Source organism: Eretmochelys imbricata, chromosome 6, assembly GCF_965152235.1.
Source record: "Eretmochelys imbricata isolate rEreImb1 chromosome 6, rEreImb1.hap1, whole genome shotgun sequence".
In the NCBI taxonomy this organism is placed as follows: domain Eukaryota; kingdom Metazoa; phylum Chordata; order Testudines; family Cheloniidae; genus Eretmochelys; species Eretmochelys imbricata.
Genome location: NC_135577.1, coordinates 92,936,893 through 92,962,522, shown reverse-complemented (window position 1 = coordinate 92,962,522; position 25,630 = coordinate 92,936,893). Strand labels below are relative to the sequence as shown.

General features: G+C 49.1%; 1 protein-coding gene across 3 annotated transcripts in view; it reads right to left on the bottom strand.

Annotated features, from left to right (window-relative positions):
• Positions 1-9,455: 9,455 nt before the first annotated feature.
• ADCK1 (aarF domain containing kinase 1) overlaps positions 9,456-25,630 on the bottom strand; it is a 133,367-nt gene continuing 117,192 nt past the window's right edge. For all 3 annotated transcript variants that reach the window (XM_077819205.1, XM_077819206.1, XM_077819207.1), the window contains 4 exons: positions 18,086-18,235; positions 17,538-17,735; positions 12,145-12,338; positions 9,456-10,512 (listed from right to left, as the gene is read on the bottom strand). In XM_077819205.1, the coding sequence (XP_077675331.1) occupies positions 10,341-10,512; positions 12,145-12,338; positions 17,538-17,735; positions 18,086-18,235 (714 nt within the window). In that variant the 3' untranslated portion in view covers positions 9,456-10,340. The remainder of the gene's footprint in view (positions 10,513-12,144; positions 12,339-17,537; positions 17,736-18,085; positions 18,236-25,630) is intronic.

Below are 25,630 nucleotides of genomic sequence, written 5' to 3'. Positions count from 1 at the left end.
GTGTCGTGGTTAACGTGCCTCTTCAAAGTTGTGTAGAAGGTGGGTGCAGTACCTCTGGCCTGGCAAACCGCGGTGGGGGGGTTGTTCCAATCTTAATGTCTAACTACCTTTGAGGAGCTGGACCGCCGCCTCTCTGTGCTTCAGTTTCCCCATCGGCAAATGGTGACAGTGACATTTTGCAGTGGGAAAGTAGTGAGATTTAATTAAATAATATTTGTGCTTGCTTTGAAAGGGCCAAGTATTGTTATTTTCACAGGAAGTTCATGAGATCCCTTTCCCCATGTATCTTCCTGGGTGTTTGAATTAAGGAGAGAGCGGGCTGAATGGTGCCCTGTAGGGGGCGCTGTTAAGAGTTGTCTATTTAAACGGAATGCCTTGTGTGGGATTCTACCTTGGAACTGCACCGCTTGCCTTGGTGAAGTGGAATCCGATGAGATAGGAGCACAGCTCGGAGGAGCCCAACACAAGTTGTGACAAACAGCCATGCAGAGTATGTTGCACGCCTACTTGTACATCTGCATATGACCCATTTAGTCACCTCCCATTAAAGAGAACAGCTCAAGAGAGGAGCCCAGCACCAACAGCAGACACACTGCACACAAGTGGGTTATCATTATCCTATGCACACCTTAGCCTTCCGCACCCCAGACATATACACGTGCTAAAGAGGAGTGAGTTGGAAAACGGCAGTCTCCTTGACCTTGATTATACATGGCCTGGCAGATGAGCAGTGCATCCCAGCAGCACCAGGATTACCTCAGCCCTGGAAGATTTTCCTCTTTCAGAGAAGCTGGGAAGCCGAGTCAGACATGGTTATTCCTCTCCACTTCTCTAGCTTGTGTAACCAGGTCACTCTGTAGTTGACAGCTCATCATTCTGGGTAGAGTGGCAGCTGCTGCTGACTGGTTAAAAAAATTGAAAGACCTACGACTACTCACACAGAAGGGGGGATGGGAGAGCAGCCACATGAAAGCTCCAGAAAAAAAACAGCAAAGAGGCTTTGAAATTCCTGAGCAGCGAAGAGCCTCAGAAAATAACACGCAAAGGCACAACTATGTTCATAAGGCACATTAGCTACAAGGGCAACCCTTTTCATGGTCCCCCCAGCTGTCGTCTTGTCTGATACAAGATCTAGGTTTGCCTCTTTCATAGCCAGACAAAGAGCAGTCAGATAAATCCAGAAGCGGAAACGTTTTAACATGTGTAAATCAATTTAGTGGCATGCTGTTTGGTATTTACTCCTTGGAAGGGCTGTTCTTTTCCAGCGCTGCCCTCCCTCCCCGCCCCCGTGGCCCCTTGTTGGAAAATTAATATCAGCCAAAGCGTAGAGCCTGCAAGTCCTCGTGCTGCTTTTCAAATAGATTTCGCTTCATGTTTGGAATGTCAACAAAGTTATTATTGGTTCGGACAGTACAACACTGCAGCAAATCAGCCAAGGCTAATTCCCCTTGCCACGGACAGGGGCAGAATGGTAATTACCACCTTGAACAGCTAATGCAAAAGGATTAGGGATTAGATGGAGCAAAAAGCATTTGGCCCTTTCAGGTTTACTTCATCTTGCACAATGCAAGACAATTCATGTGGACTGGCTGCAGGACCCTGCATACAAAAGAGTGCAGAAGGCAAGCTGGCTTGTAAAGCATCATCATTGAATTGTTTCCCAGCGGTCACTGGGGAAGCTCAGGGTGTGGCAGCAAGATGACAGAGTCTTTCATCTCTAGGTTGTTGCTTTGAATCCAGACGAGGTCACTGCAGACTGATTTTATCATCTGCTCAATTACTTGTTTGAGGTAAGCGGTAGGTTCTTATAAGAATGGCCATACCGGGTCAGAGCAATGGCCCTCTAGCCCAGTAGCTTGTCTCTGACAGTAACCAGTGCCAGATGCTTCAGAGTGAATCAGCAAAACAAGATAATTTAAAGTGATCCATCCGCTGCCATCCAGTCCCAGCTTCTGGCATTTGGAGGCTTAGGGACATCCAGATCATGGGGTTGCATCCCTGGCCATCTTGGCTAATAGCCATTGATAGACCTAGCCTCCATGGACTTATCTAACTCTTTTTTTAACCAAGTTGTACTTTTGGCCTTCACAACATCCCATGGCAATGAGGTCCACAAGTTGACTGTGCATTGTATGAAGAAATACTTCCTTTTGTTTGTTTTAAACCTGCTGGTTATTAATTTTATTGGGTGAGCCCTGGTTCTTGTGTTATGTGAAGGGGTAAATAACACTTCCCTAATCACTTTTTCCACATCATTCACGATTATATAGACCTCTATCATATGCCCCCTTCGTCATCTCTTTTTCAAGCTGAACAATCCATCTTTTTAATCTTTCCTCATATGGAAGCGGTTCCATATCCCTAATCATTTTCATTGTCCTTCTCTGCACCTTTTCCTATTCTAGTATGTCTTTTATGAGCTTGGGTGACCAAAAGTGCATGCAATACTCAAAATGCAGGCGTACCATGAATTTATATAATGGCTTTATGATATTTTCTGTTTTATCTATCCCTTTCCTAATAGTTCCTAACATTCTGCTAGCTTTCTTGACTGTTGCTGTGCATTGTATGGATGTTTTCAAAGAACATGACTACAAGATCGCTTTCTTGAGTGGTAACAGCTAATTTAGACCCCCATCATTTTGTATGTACAATTGGAATTATGTTCTTCAATGTACATTACTTTGCATTTATCAACATTGAATTTCATCTGTCATTTTGTCACCCAGTCATCCACTATTGTGATATTCCTTTGTAACTTTTCACAGTCTGCTTTGGACTTCACTATCTTGAGTAATTTTGTATCCCCTGCAAATTTTGCCACCTCACTGTTTACCCCCCTTTTGCAGATCATTTATAAATATGTTGCACAGCATGGGTCCCAGTACACATCCTTGGGGGACCCTGCTATTTACCTCTCTCCATTATGAAAACTGACCATTTATTTCTATCCTTCGTTTTCTATCTTTTAATCAGTTACTGATCCACTAGACCTTCCCTCTTATCCCATGGCCGCTTACCTTGCTTAAGAGCCTTTGGTGTGGGAACTTGTCAAAGGCTTTTTGAAAGCCCAAGTACGCTATAGCCACTGAATCAACCTTGTCCACATGCTTGTCAACAGCCTCAAAGAATCCTAATAGATTGGCTAGGCAAAATTTCCCTTTACAAAAGATGTGTTGACTCTTCCCCAATGTAACATGTTCATCTGTGTGTCTGATAATTCTGTTCTTTTACTATATTTTCAACCAATTTGCCTGACACTGAAGTTAGGCCTACCAGCATGTAATTGCCACGATCGCCGCTGAAGCCTTTAAAAAAAAAAAAAAAATAAGTGTTACATTAGCCGTCTGGTTCAGAGGCAGATTTAAGCGGTAGTTTACACACCACAGTCAGTAGCTCTGCAACTTCATATCCGAGTTCCTTCAGAACTCTTGGGTGAATACCATCGGGCATTGGTGACTTATTACTGTTTAAATGATCACTTTGTTCCAAAACCCCCTCTATTGACACCTCAGTCTGGGACAGTTCCTCCAATTTGTCACCTAAAAGCAATATGCGAGGATCTCTCCCCTGTCCTCTGCAGAGAAGACAGATGCAAAGAATTCATTCAGCTTCTCTGCAACAGCCTTGTCTTTCTGGTGTGCTCCTTTAACACCTCGATCATCCAGTGGCCCCATTGCCTGGCAGGTTTCCTGCTTCTGATGTACTTTTAAAAAGTTCTGCTGTCAGTTTTTGTCTCCTAAGCTAGTTACTCTTCAAATTCTGTTTTTGGCCAGCCTAGTTATATTTTTACACTTGACTTGACAGAGGTTATGCTCCTTTCTGTTTTCCGCAGTAGGCTTTGACTTCCAATTTTGAAAGGATGCCTTTTTGTCACTAACCATCTCTTTTATTCTGTTGTTTAGTCATATTGGCATTTTTTTGGTCCTTGTTACTTTTTTTTTTTATTATTTTGGGGGTATACATTTAGTTTGAGCCTCTATTATGGCTTTTTAAAATAGTCTCCATGCAGTTTCCAGGCATTTCACCCTTGTGACTGTTCCTTTTAATTTCTTAGGCCACGTGACAAGAGGCACCAATTAGCTCTTCTGTTAAACATGTTAACAGAGAGACTAAAGGCATAGTGGAGGGAAAATGTGGAAGGAGCTTTCCCCATTGCTGCCTGAACTGTTCCTGTCCACCGCAGCACACTTCACCAGAGCCACTTCCATCACCCCACCCATGTTCACTCACACAGAGTATGACAGGGTAGTATCTCCCATAAGGATAGTGACACCTAGGGTTCAGCCCATGCTGGTCATGGGGTGCAGCCCTTTAAGATTTTGAAAGGTCTGATGTTTTCATACAAGGACCTTGGTGATACTGACAGAGAGGAAGTGGTCCTGGGATGGTTAGGGAGGAAATCCCATCACTGATTCTTTAAGGGCTCTGGGCCAGGAGACTTGGGCAGGGCAAGGCTCTTCTCTCACCCAGCCAAGTAGAATGAGCTGTAAAGAGGGGGACCTCGTAGCAGGGGAGACACCAGTAGGCGAAGGCTGCCCGCTGAACTCGCTGAGCTGGAGAATGAATTGGGGAAAAGGGGCCAGCTGAGGGAGAAGCTGGCTAAGGCCCTACAGCAGGCTAAATTACAACCCAGCTCCACGGAGGGGAGTAATAACTGCCTGAATTACACAGCTCCAGAAGGAGGGCTGGGCACCTACCTTAAGGAGAGAGCAGGTGACTGTTTCGCTGAAGTATTATCTGTTCCAGGAGGATAGCTGAGGACTCCTGTTTTGAGAGGGTGACCATTTGAAGTACAGTCCCAGCTCCAGGAAGGGGACCAGGACAAGAAAGCTGCCTAGGACTCTTATGCGGCCCAAGATGGGGGTGAATGAGATGACTAACAAAGCGAGTTACGTATTACAGACAAGATACACATCAGACACCATGACGAGAGTACCTGTTTTGAACCGGATAAGTTGGAGTAAGGGACTGGAAGAACTGGGGGAGGGAGCGGGGGGTTTCTGAGTGCAATGCACCCACAGGGCTACAAGACGGTGTGCTGGAAGGCAGCACCCCATGACAAGGACCAAATCCCCTTCTGAACTGTGCTGAAGCACTAATATCCAGCTCCGACAGAGACGTTGCAGTTTCTTTAAGACACTGGGCTGTCTGATGACGATCTGCAGGATAACGCCAGGCTTGGGATACAATTGCAAGCATTGCCTAGAGGATGCTGAAAGTACATTGCAGAGCTTTCAGAAAGGCAGCGTGAGGGATTTTGCAGGACTCCTGGAGAAGTGCCTCTGTGCTCCTAAAGCAATAGTGCCCTGAGGCTAAGCCTGTGGAAGTCAGGGGAGGACCTGGCTCTTTGGGGTGGATCTGAGACCATCAGCACTGCTTTCCTGTTTACGAGATCTAAAGCCAGCCTGTTGCCCATACTCAGAGTCCTGTACTGGCTGCTGGGGGTGTAGCCAGCTCTGCCTGCTCAGATTATGGCCCCTCTGCCTGCTCTTACTTCCCATCACCACTTGATTAGGTCAGGATGCTGCAGGCTCTGGAGTCCCCATTAGACACAGATTTGCCCAGGAGAGTGACTCAGACTTGGTGCCCACATTGTGGCTCAGAGGGCTGGGTACAGCTTGCAGTTGAGGCAGAACAGTGCTGCCACCGGCGTGGTATGTCCAGCAGGACAAAGTAATCCCCTCAGTACAGCGCATCCTCACCCCCACCCCCCGTATACTCACACATTCATGTGCACCGCTGCTGTGCCATTTGCGTGTGTTGTGTCTTTGCCTTTGGACACGGAGACAATTAGCTGGGCTTCCCTCCATCGCCCCATGCAAACATTCACCCAGCCCAGAACTGGTCCTAGGGCTGGGCAGGTGTGATTGCACTTGGTGTCCCTAGTCAGTCCCCGGCTGGTGGGCTGACCCAGGGAAGGCCCCCTTTCATGTTTGCAGCAGCCCTACACAGTCCCTGCTAGCTGGCGGCAGCAAGGAGCTGGAGCAGGGTTGGGGGTGCCCTCCATCCAGGGAGCAAAGGGAGGAGGAGGTGGCTGCCCTGGTGGGAGCTCTGGTCTGAGCCCACCTGGCTCTCACTCTCCCTGGTGCAGCCTCACCATGGCGAATGAGGGGAGCCCAGTCAGTGTGGCTGAGCCTCTCTGCTTTGGCCCAGGTCTGAACCCCTCTCCCATTTAACTCCTGGAGCCCTGCAGCCCTGCCCACTGCCCCTTCCAGGGCTGGCAAAGGCACAGGTGCAGCAGCAGAAGAGCCCTCCCAAGAGATGGGAAGGGAGATGGCAATCATTGATTTGGGGGGGGTGATGATGGGGGTGCACTGATATTGCGGGTTCAGCTTGATGTTGGGGGGTTGGTGCTACTGCGGGAGACGGATGGGACTGGGTGGTTCCATTGCTGGGGGTGGCCTGAGGTGGTGATGGTGCTGAGGAAGTTGTGCTACAGGGAGCACTTGGTTAAAAACCTGACTAAATTCTCTCTCCGTAAATGTTTTTCTTCCTTCCTGGATTCTCTGTGCTATTTCAGCTGGATATGGGATTCTGTTTCACTTCATGTCCTCTACTCTCAGGCTGTGTGGTGGAATTGTTAAACAGCTGCCTCGCTCCATCCCAGAGGTGGCTGGATTTGGATGTGGATGAAATGATTCCTGTCGCTACAGCATGCAGTTTGTAAAGGGCTTTGATAATCACTAGAATGGGAGGTCCTTTAAAATACAGGATGGCATTTAATATTATAAGAGGTGGGACAGACCCATCACAGTTGCGCTGCTCCAGTTTGGCTCCGGATCAAACTTCAGTGCCCCAGTAAGCACGCCCATAAAGTAGCATCAGACTCTGGAGTCCACTTCCAGGCGTAGGTTAGTCCCTGTGGCACACAGGACCCTGGCTGGGTGCATACATTGCCTCTGGCCTTGGTTTGTGTTGTGCTGCCATAGAGCCAGCAGAGGGAGCTAGGGCAGAAATAAGGAACTAAGGATCAAAAAGAAATTTCAGTTCCCTTGAAATATAACCCAGGGAGGGAAACTGCATGGAGGCCTGTGAGCGGGCGAGGTGTTTTTGGGGGGGAAGAATGAGAGATCATTCCAGACCACAGAAAGGGGAGGCAGAGCTGCCACCATCCGACAGCCACAAACCAAGACAACAAGAAGGACGCCCCTTTGAAAGCCATTTTTTTTAGGTGTGAGAGCTTTAAGCAGAGACATAGACAGCAGAGGAACACCACAGGGCTGGCCCCTGAGCACTCAGTTCACACCCTCCTCTGGCAAAGCTCGCCTTCACTTTGAGGAGAAGGGCTGGATGAAAACCACACTGCTCAAGCCCTGCCCTACAACCCTTGCTAAAAATCAGCTACTCTCCCTGTTCAGTAGGGATGGGTGGCAATAGGCAAAGCTCTGTGAAACAGAACCTGCTCTTTACTCACCACAACCTGTCAGTAACAACACCTGAAAGGGCTGCTGGTTCTCTTTGGCCTGTACAGCAGGGGCTGCTTGGGATTGCCATTAGCAGCTGAGAGGATGGATGCTGGTGTGGTGAAGGCACAGGGTTGGGTATAAGTAGAGCATGGGGTGTGGTCCCATCTTCTGCTACAAACATCAGCTATGCCTTTGGGGAAGTTGCACCATCTCACAGAATCTGCTCACTGTCTGGAAAATGGGGGAATGAAGAGGACCTGCCCCTCACAGGTGGAGCCCAGACATTACTGTGATGGGTGTGTTTAGCATGGTTAGTGTGAAGGAGCTGCAGGAGCTGCTAGAACATGCCCTGTTCAATAGGTGACCATGAGCACAGGATTCACTGGACTTCACTGTGTGATTTTCAGTTCCTTACAAGGGAGTAAGACAGCTATTTCTTCACAACCCAGTTCCTCTAGCCAACAAACTGCAATCACATAAGTAATTGCATGGACCTCAGTGAGACTATTTGCGTGAGCAAGACTCTCTCATGTAAGGGCTGCAGGATCGATCGCCAGGGGCTTCCATAGCTCCTTGCTAACTCAGGCTCCCATCACTAAAATTATCACAGGTCAGTTTGCAGGAGAATTCAAGCGACAGTGAAACCCAGACCTTTCAGAGGTTTGGCCTGGATGCATCTCTGAACTGGGCTAGAATGCTGGGGAAAGGTTTGACAGGGCTTCTTGCTCTAACTGGTTCTCCTTACACACGTAGGGAGACCTCAGCTCCTTGTTCCTGCTCCTCCTGTCAGCTAAGACCCTAGGCAACCTGGTTACCAGCTGACAGGCTAATGAGAACAGGCAGGGGGGTTGGCCTGGATGTGAGGGACGGGTTGAGGTTTAGACTGCAGTTGGTAGGAAACACACACACTTCAGGATTTGCAATTTAACCTACCAGACACTGTGGCTAACACACTTCTTTGTAGTAACCAGCCAGATGCACATGCGCACACCTGCTTCAACATATTCAGAGATACTTTCGCAATCACGGACACATTCACGTGCACTCACAGGGAATGCTTCCGACCTGCACACGTTCTCTCCCCCACTCAGTGACAGATTTCCACACGTCCTGTGTCACAGGTCGACACTCCCCAGCAGTCATACACGCATTCCCTCTCACATGAACAAACATGCTCCGTGGCTTGGCTTTCAGAATCATGCCAACAAGGAAGCCAGTCTCTTTCACAAGCAGCCCCTCCCCAGGCCTCATTCTCCCGTGCTGACAAGCACCTCACTCAGTCAAACCTGTTGACAGGGCAAGCTGCTCAAACAGCCACTTTGTGCCCAACAGGGGAGGCGCCCCTTGCAGAGATGGTCCATGCGGCAGCCTGAAAAGCCCCTCCCTTCCCCTGACCCCATGTGCAGTTTGTTTCCCAGCATCCCCTTTTCAGCCGTCCCTGGCAGTGTGGGGAGGACCCCACAAGTCTGACCACACTGAGCCTGTGTCCATCACTTCTGTTTGCAGGACTTTCCAGAGAGAGCAGGCATGTGGGAGGAGAACCTGGTGACACATGGCAGAAGTGAGGCCTCTGCGCAAGGCATTCTGGGGCTTGTGTCCTGGTTGTGGGCTCAGAGCAATGAGGCCCGTACTCCGAGAAGTGGCAGGTTTCCGTTTGAGCCAGGAGCTGCACAACGTCGCAAGCAGTTCTGAGCCGAGCCGCTCCATGCGTAACGCTACGGCAGTGCTGGCTCTGGCAGCACGTTCCTGTGGCCGGGGGAGGAGCTAGCTGTGTGGGGTAAGGGTGGTGAGTTACCCGGGCAGGCTCCATCACCCCCACAGGAACGCATGCCTGACTCAGCAGCAGCTGACCTTGAGCTGGACCACGTCCATCAGACGGGGGGAGGTGGTGGAGCGAACAGAGCAGCGATTGATTGGGCTTGTAAGGGACTAACAGCACCGAGTGACAGGTTACGCTCAGGGAAGGGGAAACCTAAAAATGGGGCTGGGGTGAAAGGGGTGGGTAGCCACACACTTCTCCCCCTGCAGGACTCTAACATGACACCCTATTTATTTTCCTGTACGACAGTACAGTACAATGCACATACATCACCAGCCACAAGATGTGAGTTCTCAGATGAGATTCCATGGCACCTGCTCCCTGAGGAGTTCAGAGGAGAGTTTGTAGCATTACCTCCATGTTACATGTGGGGAAACTGAGGCAAGGAAAGCACTTGCCCAAAATGACACAGTGACTCCATAGCAGAGCTGGGAATAGAATCCACAAAAATCCTGGCTTCCAGACCCTTGCTCTCACCATTAGTTCCCATTCCCTCTCAGAGTTGGGAATAGTACCTAGGAGTCCTGGCTCACAGTCCCCTGCTCTAACCACTAGATCATTCTCCCCTTAGAGAAAATTCCTGTAGATTTCACAGGCATTAAACCAATAGGATTCGGTACAAACTAATGAAAACACTATTGGATTCCATAAGGAATTATTTCCTCTCTAGGGGGTTTGAACTATCTTGGAGAATTCTAGGGCAGGGATGCATTTCTCTTAAATGCTATAGGATGGTTTAAAAGGGGAAGGGGCTAGAAAAAGTTCTCCTTTCCTATTCAAGTCTACAGGATGTTTCCATAATGGTACTTCCCAGAGCTGGGAACAGAGAGACTCCCAGGCCCCCTGCCCTGCCCACTATATCATACTCCCACCTCTCTCATTGCTAGAATAGAACCCAGGAGTCCTGACTCCCAGAGCCCCTGCTCTCCCATCCCTCTCTGCTATAGAGAAGCTTATGCTCTGACAGCCACAGCCACAGCCAGCACCATGCGTTACAAGAAAAGAGTCTCAATAGCCTTTGTGGAGTACGGACAGGAATGGTCAGGAAGGCAAGTGTGCTGCGGAGAATGGAGGCGAGCAATAATTGCCCAGGCTTCTCCCACCAGTTCCTGTCAGTACGGAGAATGGTGCATCCGGCTCAGGAAAGCAATGACCCAGTTACCCAGCCGGGATCCCTTCAGCCGCAGGAAGAGTTCATATAAGTTGATCTGCCACAGACTCAGAGCTTCTAAGAGAGAGATCTTGGCCTTTCTGTACAGGGAGTGAGACTTGCTCCTCTGATACCTGGGCAAGGGAGAGAAACAGCTGCATTAATCTCCCAGGACATAGCCCAGCAGCAGGATAGATCTTGGATCTTGAACACCAGGAGCACCTTCCCCTACCCCCTTCCCCCGCCCCTGGGTGCCAGTTGTCTGCCAGGATCCCAGCCTTTGAGTAGCCCTACCTCTGTGGGATCCCAATTGGCTGGTAGGTCAGGGTTTCCTGGGTTAAATGTTCCCCAGGAGAGGAACGGTCCCTCCCAGCAAAAATGGGAGAGAGGAGAAAGGCTGCACAAATGGAAGGAGCTTGAGATCAGGAGTTACAAACTCCTGGGTTCTGTTTGCACAGCTGGTGCTGACTTGTCTTTGCCTTCCCTGTTCTATGCCTCCATCTACCCATCTTTAGTGGGGTGGTGGGGTGATAGCACCTTCCTTCCCCCATCCCAGGGACATTATTCCATTAGTCAAAGTGTTTGACATTGCAGGGGGCTATCCAAGTGCTAACTATCATTATCAATAATAATAGTTAATGATAAGCACTCACCACATGGTTTGTGTTTATGTAATCAGATCCCTGAACAACACAACATTCGACTGGTCCTTATAGAGAACCATCACTGCTAACACTGCTCCAGGACCTCTCGCCTAAGGCTCTCAACAGTGCCGGGAAACATGCACTCTCCTGACTCTTGTAAACACAGTACTGCGCCCCTCTCCAGTAACTCAAGTTAACAGAGCATCACAACGCCCTTGTGAGGCAGACACGTAATTGTTATCCCTACTGTGCAGATGAGGAAACTGTGGCACAGAGAAATTAGATCATGGTATCTGGCTGGTGAATCTTGCCCATATGCTCAGGGTTCAGCTGATCGCCATATTTGGGGTCGGGAAGGAATTTCCAATCTGCCCTGGAGGAAAGAGGCCCTGGAGGTTTTTTGCCTTCCTCTGTAGCATGGGGCACGGGTCACTTGCTGGAGGATTCTCTGCTCCTTGAAGTCTTTAAACCATGATTTGAGGACTTCAATAGCTCAGACATAGGTGAGAGGTTTATCGCAGGAGTGGGTGGGTGAGATTTTGTGGTCTGCATTGTGCAGGAGGTCAGACTAGATGATCATAATGGTCCCTTCTGACCTTAATATCTAATATCTAGATGACTGACTTGCTCTTTGATTGGCAGCCACTGTCAGAATCAGGGATAGAACCCAGGAGCCGCACCCCCTAACCACAAGGCCATGCTGTGAGACAGGCAGCTGTGAAGTTTGGGTTCTTTTTCCATCAGCCATTTCCGGTGGGGACATTAATCAGATCTGGGAGGAATTATGATTCCACAATAAAAAATTTAGTATGAAATCCCCAATATTTCCAGCTTCTCCCCCTTCCCCCCCCCCCGTTCCCATTTCTGTCTGGCTCCAAGTTCCTGCTGAGAGGTCCTTCCCTATGGAGACCCGGGTGAGGGGTAGGACAGGGGAGAAAGAAGATGAGATTGAGAAAGAAAAAAGGGGGGCGGGGCCTTGACAGACATGCTAATGAGGGGAAGGTTCAGGTAAGACAGGGCTGTTTTAGAAGTTCCAGAGACGCCATCTCTGCAGAATCTAACTAGGGGACAAGAGGCAGGAAGGGCCCAGTGGAGGCCGGGGCTCCTGTCTCAGAGACTCACGTGGAGACGGCTCTAATGCAGCAGCGAGACATATTGAGGAAGGAGCTGGCACTGGCCCGTGTGTGTAGGGCTGACTCAATCCCCCTTAGCAAATCATTGGTCTTTAGCAGCAGCAGCATCTGGCGGGGCACATTGTTGAGGAGCTGGTTGATCTGAGGTAGGTAAGCGGCAGCATTGGTCCGGATCTCCACATCCTGAGCACCGTCACAGCAGAGGGGAATGGGGAAGAAAGAGAGGAGAGAGATGTTAACAAAGCCATCAGAGTCTACTGCTGCTTCTGCAGGGCAGACTGGAAGAAGCGTCTGCTGAGGAGATTGCATCTGTATTCCAGCAGCTAACGGGCTCCAGCCTCCACCTGCTGCCTCTCTGCAGAGGCCTGTCTGCACAGGAGACTGGGGCAGAGCAAACAGAGCAGGTGGAGAGCCAGCCTCACCCATGAGAGCCTGATTGAGTCTGTCTTGACTGACTTCGCAATTCGCTCCCATTTGCTGCCTTCAAGCGGCTTCCTGGCCTGCAGCTGGCTGCAGCTCCCGGGTCAGCCACAGCGGGTTGCTCAGTGACTCTGTGCCCCAGCAGCTGGGCAAGTTGCCTCTGCAGGGTTCTCAATGCTTTATTCCCCACCCTCACTCTCACCTGCATAGCGAGTCACATCGTGATACGGAGACTTCCCCATACGGGGTTAAGAGCCTTTCAGAGTCAAAGGGACTTGCTACCATCAGAAGTGTCCCTCCTCTTGGACCCTAGGTCAGAAGCACCCAGGCCTGTATATAGCTCGTCATGGCCCCTGCTGCCTTCAACCCAAGCTTCACCACACCCACCCCCAGCCGGAAACACTGCCTGCAGTGGGAGAGTGCTGCAGGCACCAAGCAGGACTTAACTGGGCGTTTAGGGAGGATTCCCCACACCAGCAAAACATATCAGATGGCCGCCCAGCCCAGGCACTTTACCTTTCTGCTCTAGCTAGTAGTTTGTGGTGTACCAGCTAAGCAATAACAGGGTACTGAATTGCGCTGGTCAGGAATTTTTCAGTGGACCTTTTTCTTTTTTTTCCCACAAGAAAGGGCCAGTTTCCACTAACTTGAGTCCAGAAGGGTTCTCATGTGTGGGAGGGACTCTCTGGGCAGAGAGAGAGACAACCCCACCCCAGGACAGCCACATGCCTAGGGCTTAGAGCACTCACCTTGGGGGCACGAGAGCTGGGTTCCAGTCAGAAAGAGCAGGAACTGGAAGTTGGGTTTCCCACATCCCCAGTGAGGGCCCTAACCACTGGGCAATTGGCTGCTGTTCTCTGCGAGTGCCTTTTTCATGTACGGGCTCTGTCTCAGTGCAGAACAGGAAGAAGTTTTGAATTCTTTTTGCAGTACAGGAAAACTGAGTCCTGTCCAGCTCTAGTACTGAACAGATTGTGCCCAACGCCTGGCATGTGAGAAGGGCTCCCAGTGTCCCTGACTCCAGCCCCAAACACCCTGTCCAAGAGGCAACTGTCCCTCATGTCGGTCTCCCTGACAACCATACGAGGAACATCCTGGGAAAGAGAAGCCTTGCGATGAATCCTGGTGTTGGCCTACAGCCAAACTCTTTGGGGGGGTTCTGAGCTACCAGAGATGGGCTCTCCCTCCAAAACCAAACCAACCCCGTAACAGGGATCAACCCCATCTCAATATTCCCTCCTTGGCAAAGCGGGGCCTGGACCGAGATAGCAGGGTGAGCCTAGAGGTGCACTGGCAGAGCTGCATGTGTGGGAGCCTAGGACTGGAGTTGCAGGAGGTGCTGCAGATGAGGAATGAGATGCATGGCTGAGCCGTTGGGGGGAAGCTTGTCCATTTCCTGCTTACACTCTCCTGGCTCTTGCTAGAGCTGTCAGTCCTACTCAACAAGAATCCCAATGAACCTAGGGCAGTGTAATGGATCTTCACACACATGGGCTTTCCCTGCATCCTCCAGCAGCTGTGGCATGAACCAGAAAATCCAGAAAAAGGTCACTGGAGCATTTGAAGGGTTCAGAACCCAGCACGTCACACGCAGAATGCAGCAGAAATAGATTCTTACATAGAATCAGGGTTATCAGGGCCGTCCCTAGCTATTCTGGAGCTCTATGCAGCGCCCCCACAAGGTGGGATGTGAGGCCCAAGGTCTCCACGGGGTGCTGGCTTGGGGGGCAGGGAGGAACCGAACCCCAGCACTCACCAGTGGCACGGCAGGAGCTGGGTCGCTGCACTTCCCGCCACAGGTGAGTGCAGGCCCTGCCCTGCTGCAGTCCTCAGGGGAGTGGGGGCGGGGCTGGGGCAGGGGCCATGGGGAAGAGATGAGGCAGGGGCTGGAGCAGCACGCAGCTGCGCAGGGCACCCTACACAGCTGCGTACTTTGTGTATGGGTAGGGACGGCCATGACCGTTATGGCTGGAGGGGGAAGGGGAAAGGGACAGTTATAAAATAATTTCTCTTCCACAGTGGGTTTGACTGGGGCTGTACTTTTCCCCCATACTGGCTTTGAGACCCTTCTATCATGTACACAAGACTTGCAGAACCATAACAAGTCTCATAAGTCTGGTGTGTACCTCCACCAAGTCAGACCAGTTGTTACTTCATCCAGTACCCTATCTGCTGCTGCTTTCTTCAGACAATGATCCATCTAATCTAGTGTCCTGTCTCTGACAGTGACCAATGCCAATTACTTCAGAAGGCAGCTTAATAACTCTCAGTATACCTAAATGTTTAACATTATCCCTTATGGTGAAATTCCTTCCTGACTCCAGCTTATGCCCTGAAACATGAGGATCCTCATCAATTTATCCTAGTGGTTCTCAAACTTTTGTACTGGAGACCCCTTTCACACAGCAAGCCTCTGAGTGCGACCCCCCCCCTTATAAATTAAAAACACTTTTTATATATTTAACACCATTATAAATGTCATAGGCAATGCAGGGTTTGGGGTGGAGGCTGACAGCTCACGACCCCCCATGTAATAACCTCGCGACCCCCTGAGGGGTCCCGACCCCCAGTTTGAAAATCCCTGATTTATCCCAACTACCATCACTGCAGAGGATATTCCCTTTTATACAAAATATCTAATCCTTTTTTTGTTGTTGTTATCCGTAACATCTTTACCTCGTTAATATCATGTGGCAAGTAGTTCCACAGGTTAACTATACTAAAAAAAAACCCCTTCCTTTTAGGCTAAATGTTACTGGGTAATCTGAAACATATTCAATAAGGGCATGTGCTTATGCCAGTTGACAATCTATAGGACTCAACAACTCATGAGACGGCAGTTCCAGAGACAGCAGAAATTTAAAGATCAAAAAATTGTGTGTTTGAGATTATCACAGTTGTATTTTTACCCTTTGCTTCCACGAAAATCTGGGAATTTGAGCAAAGGCCTGGATATTCATTGAGTTTCCTAGCAACAAGTTAAAACGGCAAGTGGAATCTTGAACCTTGTAATGGGGTAATGTCAGCCCTTCAGAACCTGGATAGAAACATGGGTGTTTTGGGGCATGGTGATGAGCAATTCCCATATTTGATTTGGGCACAGGTGCTGTCTTCATGGGTGCTCCAGGGCTGGAGCACCCACGGAAAAAAATTAGTGGGTGCTTAGCACTCACCAGCAGCCAGCTCCCCACTTTTCCCCCAGCGCCTCCCACCTGCCAGTGGCCCCGCCGATCAACTCCTCCCTCTCCCTGCCAGCACCTCCCACGCGCCACGATCAGATGTTCCGTGGTGTGCAAGAGGAGCTGGGGGAGGGGGGGACGGGGCATGCTTGGGGGAGGGGGTGGAACTGGACCAGAAGATGAGGGGTGGGAGCAGAGCAGGGTGGGAAGAGGCGGGGCAGGGGTGGGGCCTTCGGGGAAGGGGTGGAGTGTGGTGGGGCCTGGGGCTGAACGGGGGTTGATCACCCCTGGGGAAAGGAAGAAGCTGGCGCTGTGGGAATGGGCACACATTTCACGGGATAAGTACTATTCATTCTCCCTTCCCCCAGCATGCTTACTACATTACCATTCCCCCTGGATGTGGATCCCACACAGATCACAATTAAATAAGTCTGGTACATCTCAGTCTAGTGCTAAATAAGGGTATTTGTCCCCATCACAAAACAACCACATTATGTCATCATAGCTGGTGTTTTCTGAAAAGGACAAAGTCTGGAATAGCAGATGGTACACAAGATAAGGCCTCCGGTGTGCCAGCAGATCTGGAGAAGCAGAGGGTGCTGCAAGACAGCATTTAAGAGCATCATCAGAGCTGTGTGTTACATGGTACCTACCTCCACAATGTCTGGTTCTCGCTGCTGCTATTAACCTCTCTGTTTCACCCCAAAACCGAAAGAAAGGAGCTGCCTTCCCTTTAAACGTAAACTCACCTCCTGGTGTCATAGGGGAGCAGTATGGTATTTGTGACCCACCAGAGCAAACCTTAACTCTGACCACAAAAATCAAGCACGAACCCACAAAGAGCGAGGAATTTCCACCACATAATTTCACAACAGCCAATTTTAACCCTTCTTTATGAATTCTTACCTGCATATTACATCTTCACAGACACCGCTTACCAAGCAATTCAAAGCCAGCGCATTCTGTCCTCTACCCCTGCCCTCCTGCCGAACTTTGCCACTACAATAACGAAAGCTTCTTACACCCAAATTAAAATAAGCCATGTGACACAACATGCTTCCCCCCACAAACACTGGCCCACCTATTACTGCCATACGCCTGCCTGATTTCTTCTACAAACAACATGGTTGCCAATTTGTTCATTAGTGTGATGAAGGTGGGTGCTGTGAGTTGTAGACAGATGTACATAAGTATAGAAGGACTCGTGACACGTGGACAGAAGGAAGAGGAAGAACTTAACTGGTGATTTTCCAGATTTTTCATGATTGGGTTGATGGGATTTGCACTTAAGCAACCTTGACTTACCTTCCGTACCAAACAACCTCTGTCATTTCCAAAGATTTTTGATAAGCATGCATCAGCGCTGACAGTCATTCACATGACTAGCAATTAACACTAATATATATTATGCTCCCCCGCCGAGCCCCGATGTCTCCTCTGCCCCATACCCAGCTTGGTGTGCTCCCTGCACAGCTGCACTCAGGAAAATTTTCAGAGAAGGGCTAATTTACAAAGGTTTCCTCTACCAGAGCTGGTAATTTATTTAATCAAGAAAATCTTATGGGAAATTTAACTGACCTGTGACGAGTGTGTGTGAGAGACTAGGAGACTAAATTCAGCCATTCAAGTGCATAGCAAAGGGATTCCAGGCCACCTTTAGTCCAGCTCTCAATGCAGCCTCTCAATAGGCCTGCTAGGGCAGCCATTAATATTAATGTCAATTAACTAGGTGATTATAATGGAGAAAGGCACCACAGGAACACAGAGCGCAACCAGGACTTACCTCATTGGCTGTGACTGGAGACCGGTCAATGCCCCTGTTGACAGAGTCCCAGGACCTGGCGGTGAGCATGCATGCGAAGAGTGGATACAGGTCACCTGCCCCTAGCCGTCGGCTGTACTTCTGCACCCTCTTCATATCAGTCTTGATCAGGGACTGCCAGAGCCGGCAATAGTCCAAGCGGAACTTCTCTGTCAGGACCTGGGGCGGGAGGGCCATGTTCCCCAATGGAAATCAATCAACAGCACCAGGGCACAGAGGGGAAAACCTATCCCAACTAGTGGGCGCCTTTAACCACCTCCATGTCTGATATTTCAAGCTTCCAGGCATAAAATCCCATTAAAGGGTGGTAGGAGCTATAGGAAAAATCCACAAGGATGATCGGCACACCTGGGGTGCCTCTTTAATTCACCAGGGCAATGACTGGCTGGGTGACATAGGAGGCTCTCAGCTCTATTCTGGCCTGAAGCACACAGGCATGAGTGACAGCTCCCCAAAGACAGTGCATAGCATCAGCCTGCTGGCTCCCAGCACTCTCCATGCTCACATACCTGGTAGAGCCCATGGTCCAGCAGTATAATGTGGGCCTTGCCGGTTGCTGGGCACTTCCTCACAAGCACATTGCCCGGGTGCGGGTCACAGTGTATGAATCCGTTCACAAAGATCATTTCACTGTACAGCTTCCCCAGATTGCGAGAGATCTGAAAAGAGACAGTAGGCAGTCACGGCACGGGATGGGGCTGCCAGCTACTCTACGGTCTAACAACTACGGGGAGGGGAGAGTCTGCCTGCAGCATGTATGCCAGGGACTGATGACTACAGGGAGCAGTGAGGAGCCAGCTCCTGGCACATACCCTGGGATCTGATGGCTTGGGGCATTCAGAAATATGGGAGTATCCATCCATGGGACAAACATGGAGGGGTTTGTGGGGACAAGTGTAAAGTGATTGTCTATGGCATAACTGGAAGGAACTGGCACAAAGGCTGGCTCCATCTGGGTAGAAACAGGGGCACCCATTAGTGGAGAGGAAAGACACAGGGGCAGATGAGGAGGTATATGTTGGAGCAGCCATGGTGGAAGGTGTCTGACTGGGGCATCTGTCAAGGCAGAACTGGGCATCAAGGGACAGACACAGGGGAGGAGCATCTGTCTGGGGATGGATGGGGCAGTCTTGTCCCAGGGTGCACGTCTGAGACAGACAGGGAGGCATCTTTCTCTCTGGGTGGGGTCTGCCTGGGAGAGACTGTGGCTGGTTTCTATAAAGGGAGTGTCTCCCTCCCTACATTGCTCAGTCCTCCTCCCACCCCCTCCTCAGTCCAGTGCTAATCTGATTTATGATGTCTGGGAAGATGAAGCGACAGAAAGAGGCTGTTTAAATCATCCTGTCACGGCCATGTCCCCCCCATACTCTGGCCACCTTATCAGCGGGTGATTTTATCACAGTTAAAAGCCTCCTGGGAGTAAGTAAATAGCCCAAGCCCGGTGTCTCGCTGGGGCAGGAGCAGCGCCAGGCCCCCCAGTGCACTTGCGCAACCCCTCAGTAACACATACCCGAGCCCCAACCTCACAGCTGTCCCCCACCCCGAAAGTTCCAAAGAGCCCCCCGCAGGACACCAAACGGGCAATTAAAAGGCAATCACTATAAACGATTCCTACCGCTCCCCATGCTGAATACAGTGTAACCAGCATGCTAAACCCCTCACCGCAGGCAGCCCCCCTGGAAGGAGAAAGGGATCCCAAAAAAGGGGCAACAGGGATTCAAATGCCAAACACCTGTGCACAAATAAACATCACATAGTGCTTTTCAGGGATCACTTTGCCAGCCACTGAAATGCATCCGCCTCTGGGGTGGGATGAGGCAGCTGTTTGCCAGCCACAGAGCTACAGTGCGCAGTGTCGCATTAGGACAAGAAACGAAGATCCTCATATTTTGTTGACTCTGCAGGATTACTATGGAGGATCAGAATGCCACCCAAACTGGAATTTGGAATTAAGACCCCAATTTCTATGGAAAGTTCCTGAATGACTCCCACTGGTGAGGAATCAACAATATCTTCAGCAGCACAGCTCCCCTATCACCATGCTAACGAAGTGGGGCCAGTACTGACCCCAAACATCACATGGGGGCATTATTACCAGTATTGATTGAAGGGAGAGAGCACCACCTGAATCACCAACACAACTCACTGCAACAACTAGGTAATACTTAGAGTGATCCAAGCACTGACCCAGATCAAACCTGTTTAGTTTATGAAAGCTGGTGGGATCAAAGTACAACATGCTGTGGTGTGTTAAAAGAGCCAGCTAATAACTGCACAAAAATCAGGGAAAGGCAGCACAAAAGGTCCTTCTTAATCTGTTAATTCATTTAGATGATGGGACAGAACCTACGCTGGGTTCACAGACCAGTTGGAATGGATCTGGCTTCACCTCAGATTACAGCATCAGCTTTTCAATTCAGGACAGCTGGGTTCAAATTCTGTCTTGGGTCCAAAGTGAACTAAATTTCGCTGTCTCAGATTAAACTTTGTAGATTTTGGAGGTTTGGAATAGCCAGGGTTACTGCAAGTCAGGATTGACGGGCATCGGCAAAGCTGTGCGTGAGGGCCCAGAGCTGGAATAGTTGGGTAGCCCTTTAAGTCAGGGCCCAGGGCTCAGATTCCCACCTAAGTGCTAGTACAATGCAGGGAGTGAGACAGAAAAAGGGTGTAAGTGAGAAGGACAGGAGCCCCAACCCAGTGACTGCTATCCACAAGTGAATTCCTATCCCAAACACCCTTGTCCTATACCCTGCCTTCCTCTTCAAGTGCTGTGAGGACCTACAATGTGAGCAGACTAGGATTCCATCAGGAGATCCCCTGCCCGTCCTCCTGTCCCTCTACCTTCTCCCCTCAGTGCAGCCCTGAGCAGCCAATGTGGCGCATCGGAGCCTTTCCCTGAGCCTGCTCTAGAGAAGCCTTTGCCCTGACAGAATGTCCAGCTGAAGTGTGAGACCAGCTGAGCTGGCAGCTGCATAGCACATCACCCCTCTTCCTGCCCTACACACTCAGGGAAGCAGGCACCTGGGACTCAGGCCACCCAGCTAGCTGCATGGAGGCCTTGCTGCAGCTAGACCCTAGAACTGGAATCTCCATGGGCTTTAGAGCAAGTGATAGGAGGGTGTATGTAATGTGTCTGTGTGTGTGCACATGTGCGTCACGGGGAGCATGCGCTGCATTTCCGCATGTGTGTTGTTCAGTAAGCATACGCACGTGACTGTGAGTCTGTGCCTATTAATACAAACTACTTCCAGTGAATGTGGCTGGAATTTCAAAGGGAATTCGCTCGTTTGGCCACAGTTGCCTCTTTTGTGCTCACTTTCCACCAACATCCCCATGACCAAGCTTTAGTGGCATGATCAATGGTTCACAGAAAGGGAGTCCCAGAGTGTCACAGTCTGTGCCAGGAGTGCTTGAATGCTCATCCACTTAGGGAACACAAATAACAGCATAGGATTTTACCTGACCAATCACCACAATGCAACCCATTTTGATTCTGGAATATTCACGATCAATTCACTGCATATAATTCTTTAAAAATAAAACAAAAAACCACCACTTGGAAAATCAATTGGAGGAAACTGCAATCTACCCCCTCAAGACACTCCAGTGCTGCCGGTCCTGGATAAGGTGTCCCACCCTTATCACTGCTGACCTTATCCCTCCCACACTGACCCAGCAGCAAGGTAAAAAACAGGGAATAAAATGAGATTCAACTTGGAAGAAGGCAGCTAACAGATATAGGAAAATAGCACCTGAGAACCAGCTACTCACTGGGAGGGAGAAATCTGGCAAATTGCGAGGCTGAGAGAGCCCAACCATAGGGGTGATGGTCGACAACGAATTAGATAGCAGTTTGCAGTGATCTATGGAAGCACAGCCCAGGCATGGCATCATGGCACAGAGAGGTCACAGCATCCAGCACAGTGAGGCCCCAATCAGCACCAGGGTCTTTAGATGTTGCTGTGATACAATAATACAATAATAAATAATAATAACGTGGGCATGCCTGGAATCCTGCCTTCACTTCTGGGCACCTTATTAACAGAAAGATGTAGACAAACTGGAAGGAGCTCAGAGAACAACACGGTAAATGATTAGGGGGGAGGAGGAATACACTTAGGAGGAAAGATTAACAGAGCTAACGATGTCTAGATTGGCTAAGGGATGAAAGGGAAGGGACACAATAACAGTCTACAAACATCTGATGGGTGTGAACACTGAGGAGGGAAAAGAGCTACTGAGGCCAGGTCTACCATAGTGAGCTTACAGTGGCACAGCTGTACCGATGCAGCTGCGCTGCTGTAAGATCTATCGTGTAGCCGCTCTATGCCGACGGGAGAGAGCTCTCCCATTGACATACTTAAACCACCCCCAACGAGTGGCAGTAGCTATTGTAGTAAGATGAGGCCCTGAAACATAAACCCTTATATCAGAGACCTGGTATGAGGCCTAAGGCCTGAACTAAAGTAATGGTCAAGACTTTGCTAGCATAAAGCAAAGTTAAGCTGTGAGCCAGAGGCAAGGCAAGGCAGCTGGCAAGGAAAGGACTGATGCAGCAAATATGTGTATATATATATAAGTAAGTAAATAAATAAATAAATAAGGTACTGGACACTAGAGATCCCAGAACACTCTGATACTTGCACATTCCACACACTTAACAAGGAACAAGCTGACCTACCCCAAAGACAGGGGCAAAAGGGTAATATGAAGGATAGAGTTGTTTTGTTCAAACCAACATGTACAAGGTGAGAGGCGGCACCTTACTGTGTAGAGCGGTTGTACCTTGCTACATAGAGGGGCTGCACCTCAGTACGTCAGGAGTGATGTGTAACTTGTTTGTACCTGTGTATAAGAATACATCCCTGGGGCGGTGTCTTTGTCCGGCCTAGGGAGCAGTGGAGTGTCCCGCCGCTGACTGAGCTGTGGCCATTGTCAGGTAGCACATATGTACTAGCAGAACTGTAGACATCTGATCCGGGGAGCTAGAGACTGTGTTTCATTTGACATTAAACCTGGCCGGGTGCCTTTGTACCTTATCAGAGTCTGTGGTCATTGGGGGTTCTCTCGGGGTCTGCTGTGTCAGCTATCTGCGCAGAGCCGGGGCAGCACACAGAGGAAACGCACGCACGCAGCTGACTGTTATCAACACTGGATAGAGCAGAGCATCACACTGGTGGCGTCTGACAACAATGGTGACCCCGACCGCTGATCTGGTGAGTAAGCAAGCTGTCTGCTGTAGGAATCACAATCTAACATGACAAAAAAACATGAGCTAGGGAACCCCCTTAACTCCTCCCTGCAAATCCCCACAGAGTTTAAAAAACAGAATGGAGAAGAAACATGTAATTTGTAAGGCTAGGGCAGAGACTGTAGCCTTAAAATGTAAAATATTGTAACTATAACCATTGCTGTTAAATGGTTAAGACAACATGCCACAAAATTGGCGGGGCAAGTAACAGTAACAAAGAAAGAGTTAAAAGAATCAAAGGACGCTACAAAGCCCTGAACTCATTGCCTGTCACAGAAGGATCCCGGGGGTGCTGGCTGATAGGACAGTGTCCTTTCCTGTCTCTCCTGCATTTGTTCCTGTCTCTTTAGATCAGGAGCAGATACTAGCTGTTTGCCCTAATTCATCTGTAATATTTGCTAATTATTTTAAGAGATGGCGACACTAACTTCTATTGATCTCATTAAAAGTAAAGGTCGTTGTGCAGCTCATTTCTCAGGGCTCAATATTACCTCCTCAGGCCAAAAGAATAGCATCGATTCTGGAACCTTAATCGAAGGTTAATTGGATTTGTGAGTGTGTTGCTTTTTTTGGTCATTTAAAAAAAAAAAAATCCTGCCATTGCAGATACCCAGTTAAACTGGTGTGAAATTAGGAAAGGGCATTGGAGACGTAAAGCCCTGATCTGGAGCTGCTCAGCATCATGGCTCTGAAATGGTCCTCAGTGAGGGTTTGGGATGAGAGACCATAGGTCTTGAGCTTTCCTCTCCAACACTGAGTAGTTAAAATCAAGATACAGCATCTTTGTGTAGTACAACCTTATCATTGCACACTGACACAGTGTCACGTTGAGATAACATTTGAGGAAGAAGGATGCAGTTAAGATGTAGATGTATTCAGGACTCCTGGGTTCTATTCCCAGCTCTGCCTCTCTCTGTGCTTGTGAGAAAATCATTTCCCCTCTCGGTGCCTCAGTTTCCCCATCAGAATAATGGGGAGAATGATACTAATCACCTCCCTGAGCAGTTGCAAGATTAAACTCATTAGAATTTGCAGAGTGCTATGGAGCGGGGTAGGGAAGGGCATAGAGGTGTTATTTATTTATTGTATACATTTGTGCTTTAACTTTGTGACATCTGAAATGGAGTCAGGGCTCACTTTCCCCTAGCTTTATATGGAGTATAGTTCTTTGAATTTAATGTAAAGTGCATCTCCAAGACTCCTTGGGAACTGATTGATGTTGATGCTTGAGATTGACTTACAGTCTGAACAGCCCTCGTCTCTGTTTTAACCATTTGCTGGGTGTCTTTGTACTGCTCAGGAGCCTGTATTGCCAGTAGCAGCTCTCGCGCTCGCTCTCTCCCCTTTCTAGTGGCTGGCACTTTTTGCACTAAGATTTAGCAGGGGCAAATTAAAACGATTTTTAAGGAAACTGCTCCCCAAACTGAAGGGTGAGGTATAAGCAGCAAAAGCAGCTGACCGCTTCAGCATTCTTTTCTGTGCTCCCTTTCTGCAAACACTCCAGCATTATGAACACACATGCTCAAGAAATGAGAGGGTCCAGCTTTGGTATTCACAACGGAGGACTCCACCTCTGTGCAGGGGGCTAGCCAAGTGCACCACGGAAATCCCACTTGCATATAAGTGACACATAGGTCTTACATTGGTACTGGGTACAGTGAGGAATCCCACCTTAAGAGAACATTTCACATTGTGTATTTTTCAGCACTCAGAAGCGTGCCAGACACTTTACAAAACAAAGAGGAAGAACCGGTCCCACCCCTGAAGAGCTTACTATTTCAGATGATTCAATGTGTGGAGACAGCAAACAGCAAGAAAGAGATGCGGTGTCGAAGAACAAAGATTATAGCAACAGGTGCATGCAGTTACTCAGCTTAGGTTTCTTAGTGGTTTGCTTTTACTTTTGATTAATATAAAATATATCATTGACTGAATGTTATTTGTAACATTCACAATCTGCAGGCAGGTGGCTAGCGACAGGAGGCACACAGTACCATTTGTGTTCCCCGACTGGATGGCTTGTGTAACTAATCGTCACAGCACAAACTACAAGTTGTGAATCTCTCAGTGGAATCTACAATTGGACAGTTGAGCTGTGCTAGTTAGTTACACCAGCTACAGCTCAACCCGTGAGCTGTATGTTCATTTACAACACCTGCAACTTGCACAATCTGCTGACCAAGAGCTCTCTGGGTAAGACAGGTAACAGAACCTCCATTGGGATAAACAGGAGAAGCCCAAACAGAAAGGTTCGGATAAGAAGGACTGCAAGTTTTATGGGGACAAGTCTCTTTAAGTGAGTCGATTAACATTTGAGTGCGTGCAGCGTGGGGGCACCTGCTCCATCAGGGAGGGGGTTCTTTAGAAGGACATATTCTAAACAGCCTCATTCTTCTTTACTTTCCTGCAGCAAACATGCCATAAGTTCCTGGATCCCTGTTTGCTCTCCCCTGTCCTGGCCCACAAATGCTCTGATCTCCTGAAACAGAGACAGTCCATTTCCAAATAGATCCCGGTCTTATCCCCACACACCCTTCCTTGCCTCTTGATTACAGCAAGCTAATTTCTCTGAGACCCATGCTCCCCTCCCACCGTCAATATCCCAGCTGTGTTCTCCTCCTCAGCTGTGCTTGCACATGAATAGGTAACTGTTCCACAGGCAGATATTTCAGTGTTTGCACTTGTCTTTAGAAATCAAAGCCTTCTCTGATTAAATGCCATTACAGTCCAGCGCTTGGACAGCTCCAGAGAGATTAATGTGCTTTTGGGCAGCTTTAATGATAATCCCGCTACAGACAGCATT